General features: G+C 38.9%; 1 protein-coding gene across 1 annotated transcript in view; it reads left to right on the top strand.

The window, feature by feature from the left end:
- FBXL4 (F-box and leucine rich repeat protein 4) overlaps positions 1–13,361 on the top strand; it is a gene marked incomplete at its 5' end in the record, with an annotated part of 56,805 nt that overhangs the window by 26,469 nt on the left and 16,975 nt on the right. The window contains one exon of the mRNA XM_084261941.1: positions 2,882–3,095. Within this exon, the coding sequence (XP_084118067.1) occupies positions 2,882–3,095 (214 nt within the window). The remainder of the gene's footprint in view (positions 1–2,881; positions 3,096–13,361) is intronic.

A 13,361-nucleotide genomic window follows, 5' to 3' on the forward strand; every position in this document is an offset into this window, starting at 1 on the left:
TGATTTGAGTAGAAGGTGCTTTTTTGGGGGAAAGTTTGTTTTCAGATGAGCTAAGTTGGAGTCAGACATCTAGTGTCTGATAAGTCTCAGAAGTATGAAGGCAATGCTACGTTCTGAAAGCATGAGAACCCATGTTCTGCCTTGCCATATGGCTTTGCAAATCTGTGTAGAAAGATGTTAACAGAAACCTCTGTCCTGAGCAGTCTGAGTCTAAAGAAAGATTGGGGTGTCCCAATCGCTAGGAGAACTCTGCAGTTCTGCCTAATGTTTTCTTCCCTAAGCTGGTCAGTGACTTCCTCAGATTCCTTCTCCTGTTTCTGTTCATGTCTTTGCTTGATGTTTCTCAGATCATTCTTGTACCCTGCTACATGTCCCTTATCGCCCTCAGTTTTCTGCTTAATGACTCCTAAGATAACCTTTTCCACAAAGGCAGCAAAGCCATGAAGCACAAGGCTCACAGCTACTGCTGTTTGCTCTGCCTGTGTGTTTCCAGTGTAATGAACTTAAATAAAACATTACAAGGATAATGGCTCCTCAGGCTGGTGAGCTGGTAGTTCTTCTCCAAGTCTAGGGGGTTAACTGAGTGTCTCCCTGACCTGGAAGTGTTAACTTTTAATAGTCCTGGAAGAAGAAAAGCCTTCATCTGTACCAACATTTGTAACAGCCAAGCCCTGTTAAATTATATGGCAGTTAACCTAACATCCATTATTGTAATGGAGTAATTCATAAAATATTTATCCGTTACAAATTAAAAGCTAGAGGTATAATAAGCAGCGATTGACAAGGTTTTATGGAAAATATCAGCATTCAAACAAACCTGGTAATTTGTTGATGAAAGAAGCTGTGCGAATGTATTGTTAAAGCACTCATTAAATAGAGGGATTGGCTAACTGGTAATCAGCAATGAATCCATATGTCTCTACTCTGATTTCCAGGGGCTTTCCATCCTGCGTTTCTCCGTGGCGATGTTGAACTCTATTGCTAGTCTGAAATAGCAGTTTAATGTTTAAATACCTGATGTTAATTGTTGTGAATTTTCATGTCATTTTCATGTCATTCTGATGCTCCCATGAGAAGGCTTTCCAGTCTAGGTGAATTCATTGTGTTCAGTATAAAAACAACAAATAAGAGCTTGGTGTTTGACTAAACTCTGATTTTACAAGTTAGAAATAGATTCTAATGAGAGAGTGTGGAGTTAGACAAAAATAGTGGAAGAGTAGAATTGAAGTCTGTGCTTGGCAGAAGCCTGATGCTCTCTGGGGCTTATGTCTCCCTTTTCACGTCTCAGACTCTCTCTTTGTTTCTGTTTGCATAGGCTCATAGAAATGTTGGATGTTAGGGACCTCTGAAGGTCATCTGCTCCAAGCTCCCACTTGGAAGTGCCAGTGTCCCCAACGCTAGATCAGGTCAGTCAAGGTTTCAGGTGACGGTTGGAAAACTCCAGAGATGGAGGTGTCACTATAGAGTCTCTTTTCCCCTCTCTACTGCACAGGACCTGTGCAATCAAACTAAGGCCATGGAATGTGCAAGATGAAAGGAATAAAGAAAGGTGATGATGAATGGCAAGTATGGCTTAGTGAGTGCTGAAAAAATAGTGAAAACTTGAATCTTGAAAGATGGACTAAAGCTCCAGTGCTGCTGTTAGTATCATTGAGGAGTGCCTCCCTGAATGTGTCTTTTAAGACCAGCATTTATTTTACCCTAAGATTCATCAGGGGATCAAAGTCTTGGGAAGGCTAATAATACCTGTTTAGTTATAGCAGTAGCAGCTTTTGTGCAAGCAGAAGCCTCGTGTCTCTCTGGCATTTATATTGTGTCAGTTAAACCCAAGACACAATACTAACTTCATGGTGCAAGTGTCAGATCCTAAATCTGCTCTCTCTGCATTAAGGTTTTTGTAGGATAGAATGGGTAATAGAGCATAGTATTATGAGAAACTTCATGCTCTCTCACAAGTAGCTTCATTATTCTAGGAAGTAACCAGGGGAACTCATTGCAGCCCAAAACTTGGGAACTTGCTTGTTTCTACTGGGGAAACTTCATTGCAAATGGGGTTTTTTGTTTGGTTGGGTTTTTTCCTATTAAATGTCAAACTTACAAGCCCAGTGATTGATTTACAGTTTGAAGGTTATCTTTGCAATAAAGAGACATAAACTTATGTGGTTTTAATCAGTGCTTGGATTTGAGGTGTTAATTAAACCTCTTCTGGGCAACCTGTGCCAGTGCCTCACCACCGTCACGGGGAAAAATATCTTCCAATATCTAATATAAACCTGCCCTCTTAGTTTAAAGCCATTACCCCTTCTCCTGTCATTACACTCCCTCATAAGAATCCCTCTCCAGCTTTCCTGCAGGCTCCTTTAGGTACTGGAAGGAATTTGTTCTTTTACAATTTGTTTTCTAGGTAGAATTGCTTTTTTGCTCCTGTAGTGATACTAGCCTCCTTATGCCATGTATGGCATTATATAGGCTTTGGTGTTTCTTAAATATGTGTAGTCAAATATCCCTCTGTACAAAACATTGTATAATATCTAGGTCACGTACAGTACCAAGCTGATGTTGATAAAGCAGGCTTGACTTTCAGGCTACCTTTGGTTGTTTGAATATTGCTCTCTAACTCAATGCCTAATTGATTTGGTCTCTTCTGGATTTGTACAGATTTGATTCAGAATTAACTTCTTCAGTGTGGTTATGATTAATTTACGTTACCCTAATCATGTTTTATGTTAGTTAACTGAGGTGACATAAGAGTTGTGGGCTATAAGCTTTTTATTGTTGAAAGGAACTCCTTCCTGGTTTCCATGCTTAAAGTTCTGACAGAGTTCAGGTTCTCACCTGAAATTTTGTATATTTTTCACCTAAGATGTGGGTTTTTTTACAGGTTCTTGAAGGTTTGTGGCTCTGAACTAGTACGACTTGAGTTGTCATGTGGCCATTTCCTCAACGAAACGTGCTTGGAGGTCATTACAGAAACGTGTCCCAATCTTCAGGAATTAAATCTCTCCTCATGTGATAAAATACCACCTCAGGCTTTCAACCACATAGCCAAAGTGGGCAGCCTGAAGCGTCTCATTCTCTACCGAACAAAAGTGGAGGTAGGAACAAGTCTTCTTAACCTTTGAAGTAAATCCCTAGTAAAGGGTTTTTTTGTAAAAAAAACCAAAACAAAACAACCCTGTAAAAGTTTTTTTTGTTTGCCTTCTTTATTCCCATTAATGTAGTAATGAATTAGAACTTTGTGTGTACAGAATTCAGATGCAGATTCAGAAAATGCAAAGGTGGTTTCAAAAACCAGAGGAACTTCTTTTTTATTTCCTTTCAAAATAGCTTTTGATATTAACAGAAATAAATAAAAGCCTGTGTGATTTAACTTGTGTGGAAGCTCGATGATTTTTCACCAGCTGTTTTAAGTAATGTAGTGGAATCATAAATGTGAAAACTTTGTTTGGAAGGGAATTCCAGGCTGACTGTATGTGGTAATATATTTGGGAAATTTCCCTGTTTACTAACTTTATGTAATTATCAACATTGTCTCCTTTAGAATGACTTTCTGATTACTAGATTCCTATTGTCTTTTTGTATTAACAGTATTTGAGACATGGCACTCAAATTTTAAAATACTTTTCATTTACAGTGTGAAAATCACTTGTTTATACAGTTACTCAACTGTCCAAATCAGGGTTATTATGATTTCCTGCAACTCATTTCCTATCTGCAATGGAATGGTTTATGTTACAGTTGAGATGATTTGTGTAGTTAACTACATTTTACAAACGCTGTACCCGAGTACATTCAGCACTGTGATTTAGAAGCAGTTCCATTCCTGTGTTACTCAAGTAATGCCTCGCTACTCTGCATTACGTGGAAGCTCTTGTGCTTGTTGAGCTTCTCTTGTTGCAAAAGCTGTGGCTTTGTTGAGCTCCAGAATGGGGGAAAAACACATCTCTGCAGTTCAGTTTCTAGGTTTAAAGGTTTTAAGAGGGGTTTGCTGCTGTTTGTTACTTCTGCTTATGCTTTTGGTACACAGAATGGGGGTTCTGGATTGTGAAGGACTGAAGCTGGAACTTCAGTTCCTACTTCCAGAAGTAGGTTCTGTCTACTTAGATGTCTAAGGGGAAACTGAAGTTACAGTGTCTTATTTATAAGCAGTTCACACCTAGCATGCATGCTACATAGTTAGTTGAATCTTATCTTTTTTTTCTTTCTCTGAAATCGTATGTAAGTTTGTGTCCAGGGCTCAGTGCTCTCTGCCAGTAACCGCAGCGTGGTCATGCAAGATAGCTAGATGAAAGGGTAGGCTGCCTGCAAGGACTGGCATTTGCCGTGGGGCATGCAGGCAGTCACTGTGAAGCCCGTGTCCCTCAGTAACTCCCTGGTAGTTGCTCTGTGTATTGAAGCAATTATTATGTTCTTCAAACTAAAAACTAAATTTTTGAGCCCTGCTTTGAAGTGCCTTTTGTACAGAGCTCTGAATCAGTACCTTGGGTGTATCTGTCCTGTTTATATCTCACTAGACTTTCTGTAAATTTTAGATAAATCTCCCTACGTCACTCTGAGCATGGGCTCTGTACTTCACAAGGCTTTTTCAGATCTGAAAAAGATCACTGTATCAGAGGTACAAATTGTGTAACTTTTTTTTTTCCTACTGTTGATTGATGATAATCTTCTTGATTCTGCGCAGGTAACATCTGAAGTTTGAATCTTCACATTTGTAATAGAGCGGCAGCTGAGGTGTACTCTGAAAATCAGAGCTAGCTGTCATTTCTGAGCTATCACTTTGCTGAACTTGAAATTAGATTGAATGTAGGTGGTAAAGGTTCCCTGACTTGGAAGCCATTAAATCCAAAGATCCTTTTTTGCCTTTCATGTGTACGGGTTGGATGGGGCCCTGGGCAACCTTGTGTAGATCCAGGCCTGGAGGTTGGTGGCCCTGCCTGTGGCAGGGGGGTTGGAGCTCTATGATCCTTGGGGTCCCTTCCAACCCAGACCATTCTATGATTCTATGACATGCATCTGCTTTTAATGAGAAGAACATTCATTCATTCATAATCAAGCTTAGTCAAGGTTGCAGTATTGTTCCTAGCAAACCACTGAAGAGAAATTTCTAGAACTGTTAGTAAGTAAACTGGAGAGGATGCTTTACTTGTTAATATGAAACCACAATATAATTTGTGCATCACAGGTGGAGAATTAAAAGGGAAAGAATGAAAATGTGTTGTGGATTTGAATTAGACAATTAGTTACAGAAGTGACAGATTTATAGAAATACTGTTTTCTCGCCATTAGCTTCTCTTTATGCAAATCTGGTTCTCTGTACAAAGTAGGCTGCCATTCCTTCTGTACTCTTTAGCTGGTAAGAAGATGCTACATAGTAACTGGTGTCTAGAAGCCAAAAAGGCAGGATAGATTCATCAAGCATGCTCTGAAGTGATTTAGACTTCTCTAAAACTTGTCAAAGAACTGTAATAAAGTTGTGTTCTTGATTTTTTTGGTGATATTCCTGCTACGGCTGTTTCTCTATTGTTGGAGCTTTTAGGGAGGAAACAATGGAATGATGCTAATGTTTAGTCAACAGCTTGGCAATGTATTGTTGCCAGCTGGACCTGCTCAGAGAAAAGAATCAGAGGCCACCAATCACCTAAGAGAAATTCCTCACTGATAACAAGTATGTGATTATTAAGAGAAAGTAAGAAGGTGAGAAGAACAGAGCATGTGTATGTTACGGTCTTCTATAAAAGTTCTGTCTCAAAATGAAACAAAATGCAAATTCCATGTAACCTACTGTTTTCTAAGTAAATCTGTGGTTTGCTTGCTTTTGGTCTTAAGACAAAGAACAAACAAAAAAAAAGGACCAAGTTTCTTGATCTAAATTTTCTTCTGTCATCATATTCTTGAATGCAAAGGTACAGGTCCTACAGTAATTATCAGTGAGTCGTCATTTCTTTGTGTCAGAAGGGTGGCATCCCTGTTCATCTCATGTTAATGTCCTTGATGCAAAATCGGGGTTATATGCTTCTGATGTTACTGGAGACTTTGGGGTAGCTGCCAAAATGTGAAGAGGGAATGAATATGCAGAGAACAAGTAGGTAAAAAGGTGACCAAAAGGAGTTATCCGGTGGGGTGTGGTAATTTTCTTTGTGTGTGTCTTACTGCACGGTTAGTGGCAGTCGCTGGAATCGGGGGATAACAAAATCAGATCAAGTAGGGAGGAGGACTGCCTTTGATGCTTGCACAACACTCTGATGAGTTTATTGTCATGGCTGATAAAGGTAAACACTAAACTTGAATTATTTAAGGGAAGTGATCATATTTTTCAAAAAGGGCAGTACTGAAGAGACCAAGAAAAGCAAAACAGGACTTGATGTTTTACGTGACTTTTAAAGGGGGTCACCTCTCTGCGTGTTAGTTGTGATGCCAGTGGAAAAGGGGTTGTTTTGCTACTCCATAGTTGTCGATATCTGTTGAAAATGTGGTGTTGTGTTAGAGCACATCTGAGTAACTTGTACGACTTGTTCTCTTTGTTGCAGTTTTGGGTGTATGATTAAATAATACAGGATATGGGAAGCAGATTCTTCATGCTTTTGACATACTGCTTGATAAAGCTGTTTCTGATTTTGTGTGATGCTTTATGAAGTACACTATTAACATTTAACAAAATAAATTATGTTTTGACTAAATCAAAACAGATTCCCCTGTACCTGCCCATGTATAGGATCTCCTTTACTCACACCATGTCTTGCAGTGCTTTCTTCTTTTATTAATTCTTTTGATAACGATTTTCAAAAAAGAAAGAAAAATTGCTTTTAACATTTAAAGTATTTATTGACCTTTTCTGTTAATGTGACTACTGTGACACTAATGGGTGAATTCTGAGAAAATACTGTGCAGAAAATTGACTACTTGCAATGATTTTTGTTTTAGGTACAGAAAACAGATTTTGAGGTAAACAGAAACTTAATAAAATTGACAAGATGTGATGTAATCATCTGAGCAGCTGTTACAACAGTTTCTTGTTTTAGCTATTTTCTTTGAAGAAGTTTTGCATTTAAAAATATTACCATTGTCTCTGTAATCAAAGCTCCAATTTTTAAGTGTTAGTTTTTAGTGAAATGGGCAATTCTGGTGCTCTGCTACTCACTGCTCTGCTGTTTTGGAAGATAGCTCTGCCATCTGGGAGCGTTTAATGGTCTTTACTCCTAACCCTGCTGATTCTTAAGGCCATATGTAATGTTACTTCCTTGACTATGTGCAAGTTGCTGTGTTCAAAATCAGTTTTGAACTTCTGAAGTGAAGCTTCCAACACCCTTGAATTATTCCAACCTCTCTGTTACAAAAAGGGAATTCCAGTGGTTTTCAGTAACTTGTGTAGGCCAAGGAAAGTAAAAAGTTATCCTGCATCACTGTACTCCTCTCCACTAAATGCAGCTCTTTTTCCACAGCTTTAAGTTCATTATAAGAGGTTTAATTCTTAGAGGTTGTTCAACTTTATGGGCTCGAATAATTTGTAACTTGCCATAAGAAACTAATCCAAACGCTTTGTAAAAGTGATTTCTGCTCACTCAAGACTACTGTTATACTTGTGGGATTTTTGTGCTGGTGGTTTTTGGTATTTGCTGATACATGACTCAGTTTTTGTTATTCATTGAGAGCATATTCACAGGACAATTTAAGCCCTTCTTGTCATTGATATATTTAAATAATACAATGAACAATGAAGATCCTATTGTATACAGTAATTGGCAGTGCGTTTCTTTACGGTTTGAGTATGAATATTATCTTGATTTAATGCTTATCGTGAAGTGTTCCACCCATATAAATAATGCAGCCAAAACTGTATGTTAAAGAAACCAAAGCCACAATTAGAGCAGGATAACTTGACAGCTTCTGCATTGTTGGGTGTAAATTTTAATGTAAGGTTATATATTTCATGTTGCATGATATTCTGGATTCTTTATAATGTGTGATGAAGTTTTTAAAATTTGTGTTACATTTTTAATTTAAATACAGAATGGACTAAAAGGAAATCAAATTGCAGTGGACAAATGACCTTGTTTGGCACACATTTTCAAATAAGCATTGTATTTTCTAATCATATTTCTGATGTTTGTGACCAAGAGGGGAACTTGGGCAGCTGTAAGAAAGGACATTGGAAGTCTTAAGATACCAAGAAGAGGCATAAGAATCTTAGCAGTAAATGTAACAGCTCTTACTTTCTTAAGCCAAGAGTAGTGAAAGAGTTAAAGCTGCCATAAAATCATTCTACAGAGTTTTCAGAAATAACCTGTTACGGGTTATGCTATACTTCTGAGAGCTGTTGTGTGAGGTTTTTCAGCTTGGACGAAACTTCCTTGGCCCCAGTACAAATCTTTAGGATTAAGAGTTGCAAACAAATATTGTGTGGGAAAAAAAAAAGTGAAAGGCTTTAGCTAGAAAGTGGATTCTTGGAAGGAGGTTGAGCTGGTGACAAATAACCGTGCAATACAAGGCCTTAATGGTGCCTTCTGGTCCCATGTCAGGCTCGTAGGGCTGAATTTGGTCATTTGAGCCTGTAATGTGAAGAACAAGGGGAGAGAATGAAGGTATAAAACAGATTTGCAGACATAAGGGAGGGCATAATTTAACCAAATTAAGCAAAACCAAAATACAGTAATTGAATTAACTACAGAGACTATTACTTTCATTGAATTAATTCAGCAACTGCAGTGTTGCTGCGTCCCAGTCCCTGCTGTGTCCCTGGCACTGCCAAGTAGCTGTAGAGAACAAAAAGGTGCCCCTGTACATCCTGAATCCTGTCCTGCAAATGACACTGCGCCTATTTGTGAGGAGGCAAGTGCTTTGAGTTTTGAAAGGCAACATCTGCACTCAGTAATAATGTTCATTCCACCTTCATTTCCATGTGCTCTCGTTCTCTTACCTGGTGCTCATACAGTCTGTGTGTTGCATCTGTTTTTAAACCTGTGTCTTTACATTTTGGAGATAAAAGTTTTATCCCTGTCCAGTTCTTCACCTCAAAGATGGTCCAGTAGTCCAGGTACATCGGAGAGGAGGGGGAGAAGAGGGGAGCTGAGTTTTAATAAATATATTCCAATTCTCACCCTTTTCATCATGTTTCTTTCCATGTTATATCTTCCAAGATGATAGCTGATGAATGCACAAGGGGAAAGTAGACTTCTGTTCTTATGCCAGCTTATACTGCAGAAGAAAATGTTTTTGCTGCTGTACATTTTGAATCTGTAAATGAAAATACTCTGTGTTAATGTCTCTATCCAGAAGGCATCTCTTAAATACGCTTGTGATTGTGGTAATAAAGGGCAGGGTGGGAGGTTATCCCCTTCTGTAAACACTGGTTGAGAAGGTGTGAAAGGGAGTGACTCCTCCATCTGTTGAAGGCTTTTTCAGTCTGGTTGGAGAGGCTGGCTGAGCTGGAGTGGGATGAGCTGAGTTAGGCAGTCTCCAGAGGTCCCTTCCAACACTTAGCTCCTCTGTGGTTCTGTGACTTGGTGGTGATGGCACTAATTGAGCACTTAACCCAGGAGCTTTGTTTTCCTGATCTGTGACCAGGCCATGTGCCAGTTGTGAGATGCACTGTGTCTGCATGCCACGCTTTTCCCATCGGTAAAATTCACGTAATAGCAACTTCCTCATTTCGTAGCTGTGGTAGAGTAGGCTAAGTAAAACCATATGGTGGGGTTAGTGCTTAGGTTATAGTGACACTGTTTCATTTAGGGTTAAATGTACTACGTTGGTCTTCTAAGGAGGATCCTTGATCAGTAACTTTATTTTGTATAACTTTGTATAAACAATGCACGTCTTCCTAATTACTGTCCTTGAAGAGAGAATGATAAAAAGGGATCATCCTGCCCCAGAAGGCCCAAAATCCAGGTAATTGTCAAGGAAGCATGAAGTCAACTCAAATCTACAGTAACTGGTGGGGGGGGAAGTAAAGGTGGTAGGGGAGATGAGACTCAATTGAACAACTGTGCCAGTTAGCCCCCCACAACTTCCAGGAGCATGAGTGTTTCACCATAGCAGATGATACAGGAATTTCTAAGCGGTGAGTGTAAATTTAGTCTGGTTTTCCTAATTATTTAACAAGATAAATAGGTTTTTAATTCCGTGTGTGGTATGCTAGCTTTGTGGCATTACTACCTAGCACCCATCTTTGTGCAAAGGTTGAAGTAAATAAATAACTTGGCTCATTGTGGACCTGCTACCACCACCGTTTGTGGGGCAAAGGAATGAGAATACGTATAAAGAAAACGTTGAGATTCTCTGGTACTACACAGGGTACTCTACATAGGGTTGTGTCTAAGGACTTGAAATACTGTACCTTGTTAACATGCTTTTCTAAGTTGTGGTAAATTCAGTTATTTATAAAACACTGCCTTTTTCCTCTGGGAAGACTGAGAAAGGTTTGCTAAAGGAAGCTTGCTAAGAGGTATGAGCTTTTCTGTGAAATAAATCTTTGGAGATCTTTCAGTGGTTATCTCTGTCTTGGGACTACATGGGTATCTTGTTCTTCCGAAGGCCACAAAATCTAGCTTGTAAAAGATGAGGTGATTGCTTCTACTTGCTTCCTCATGAAATGGCACCAGTTAACTCAGGGAACTGAAGGATTCAAACAGAGACCAAATTTGACCAACATTTAGTTCTAATTTGGCATTTGATTCCTTCCATTTTCTGTAACATTTCATTTAACTGAAAACTAACATACTGAAAAGTAAAAACAGATTAAACCAAATGAAGGTGAACAACTTGAATAGCCTTGTAGACATCTAGAGACAATTTTAGTTTCCAGAAACAGTATATTGCATATTTTGTGTGTCACTGAGTTACTATCCCTTCTTCCTGTCAAAAATAAGATACCGAGGATAAGTATTTATCTTTAGAACTCCAAATCTTTGAAGTCATCTGAAAATAAGTGCTTTCAGGGAAGCCAACAGGCATGAAAACTTCTCCTGAAAACTAAAGCTAGCACTACACACGTATCTAAAATTAATTTTATGTTCTTTTGTAACTGATTAAACCATTGACTCTCCTGTGCTTATAGGCACTCATACCATTCATATCACACAATCTATCTCAAATGTCCAAATTTCCTCTTTAACATAGTTGTTTAAAAGTATCGTAATACCAATAAGTGAGTAATTATCTTGATGCCTTATAAGACTGGTGGAAGAGGGGGGGGAAGTAGAGACCAGGAACATATTTTAGTTTCTTTGCTGGAGCAGATTTAGATAGGAATCATATTTTACCATTTCTGTAGCCTTTGTTTCTGCATTATTAATGTATTACGTTTTGCTTTCTGTGGGAAGAATTCCTTTTGGGGACTATTGTAGGTTGGTTTTTAGATACCGAGGTACATCACCTTGAAATTAATGATGTAGATTTTATTAAGTTTTTTTACCTTTTTATAGGCAATATCAATTTGCCCCATTGAACCTTTCAAAACAAACTGTTTAATAGAAATGTACAGAATATTATGGCTTTGCATCTGATGTGCTTTTTAATTACTTTATTAGAATAGCAGATGCCAAGTGATTTCTGACATAGTTCTTTCATAGACTATGCAAAAAAACCCACCAACCCACACCCAAGAAGTTGATTTTTGGCTTCCTTGTACTATATAATGCCAAAAGGAGGGAGGGAAAAAAAGTATTCTGAATTTATATAGAGTTTGAATTACTTTTGACAGTCTTAACAAGATTACCTTTTACATTTGCATGAGGTGTTTGTAATTGCAAATATTTATAGCAATAGCGGCGCTCAGATTGAAATAAAATTGTCAGCCTTCATCTGAGGTTTTTCTTGGTGGGTTGGTTGGGTTGGGTTTTTTTTACCACACATAGTTCTAGTGTGGTGAAACTTTCTGATGTGGTAGCTGTGAAATAGAACTTCACTGGCTTAAGATAAAGCCTGTGATAAATTCTTACTGTAGATTTTCAAATAGTTGATGGATATCACTGGTAACAATGTTTCTGCAGTATTTTTGCAATTAGAAGCCAAAATCAGAGGGAAGAACTTTCTCTGTGCTGAACTGTGTTACTGGGCATGGGGAGAAGGATTGTTTTTCGATGGGTCTTACTGGAACCTCCTTTTATGCAGTTTTAAATATTGAAATTGTTCCCATTCCAAAGATAACCTTAGTCACATGTAGTTATATCTATAGTTGTAAAAAAAATGAACCCAATGATGTGCTGCCATCAAGATGCCTTGTCTCCACTTTACACAGGAACACGTAGTAGTTGCTATTCACTGAGGTGTTCCTGAAAACCCTAAAGCAGAATTAAACATTTAATGAAGTGTCTCAGTTCTTCTCCCTGAAATAAGTCATTTGGTTCATATCCTGCAATTCTTTAGCAAAAGCTTGTAGTGAAAAGAAGGGAAACCGCCATGGGAAAGAGGACAGTTCAGGCTCTTTCCTTTGGTTGGTCTTTTGAGAAGGGGCTCTCTCTCTCCAGAGGCTCAGCAGTAAACTACAGCTGCCTCTTTCTCTCTGAAGGGTTCAAGTTGAGAGAAGCTGTGGCTCTCAGCAGGAAAACTCCTGCCAGCTGTTAAGTGAGAGTGCCTGTCCTGAGGGAGGTGAATGCTCTGCTACCCATTGCTCTCTGGCTGTTGTTTGAGCTCTACTTCTAGTCACCCAGTATCTTGCTGTGCTAGTCATTGTTACTACCCTGTTTTTCCATCATTCTCCTTTGATTGGTTTGTCTGACTTTTGAGTAATCTGAGGAGGATGGTGATGATGATGGGGATGGAACTGCCCCGAAAGAGGCAGTGAGGGTGTTCCCCTCAGGAGGTGTCTGTCAGTTGTTCAGTCTGGCAGACAAAGCAGCTGAATCTGGTTCGTTGTAAAGCAGTATTTTTTGTATAATTCAGAGTGGGTTTGTGTACATAGGGGCTTTATGTGCACATTGAAATACCTAGAGGCCACATGGATGATGTTTTAAAGCCAGTTTAAAAGCCATCACATCTCTCAGGGGATGATCATGCACTATTAAACCAGCCTGTGTTTCTCAGGTCTCTGCACATGTCCCCTTGGCTACATTAGTTCCTGTGAGAGAAAACTACTTTGCTGCCCATGGAATCACTGACCACTGTGTTATTCAGAAGCATGTCTCTGGTGAAAAGCAGTGTGTGGCAGTTGTTAGGTAGGGTGGGTCTTACTAAAGGAGGCTTGAACTGTCTGTGTGAAATTGGGAAGGGGTTAAACTTGGAGTTGCTAGTCTGACCTTCCAGAAAATTTGGTCTTGGTTCCAGTAGTCAGGTCGTTATGTAAAAACTTCCACATATCCCTTTGACTGAGTTTACTTGATCCCAATAAATAACCCATGTGAGACTGCTGTCTCAATGGCAAGTGGTAG

This window comes from Gallinula chloropus, assembly GCF_964237585.1.
Source record: "Gallinula chloropus genome assembly, chromosome: 3".
NCBI classification, from domain to species: Eukaryota; Metazoa; Chordata; class Aves; order Gruiformes; family Rallidae; genus Gallinula; species Gallinula chloropus.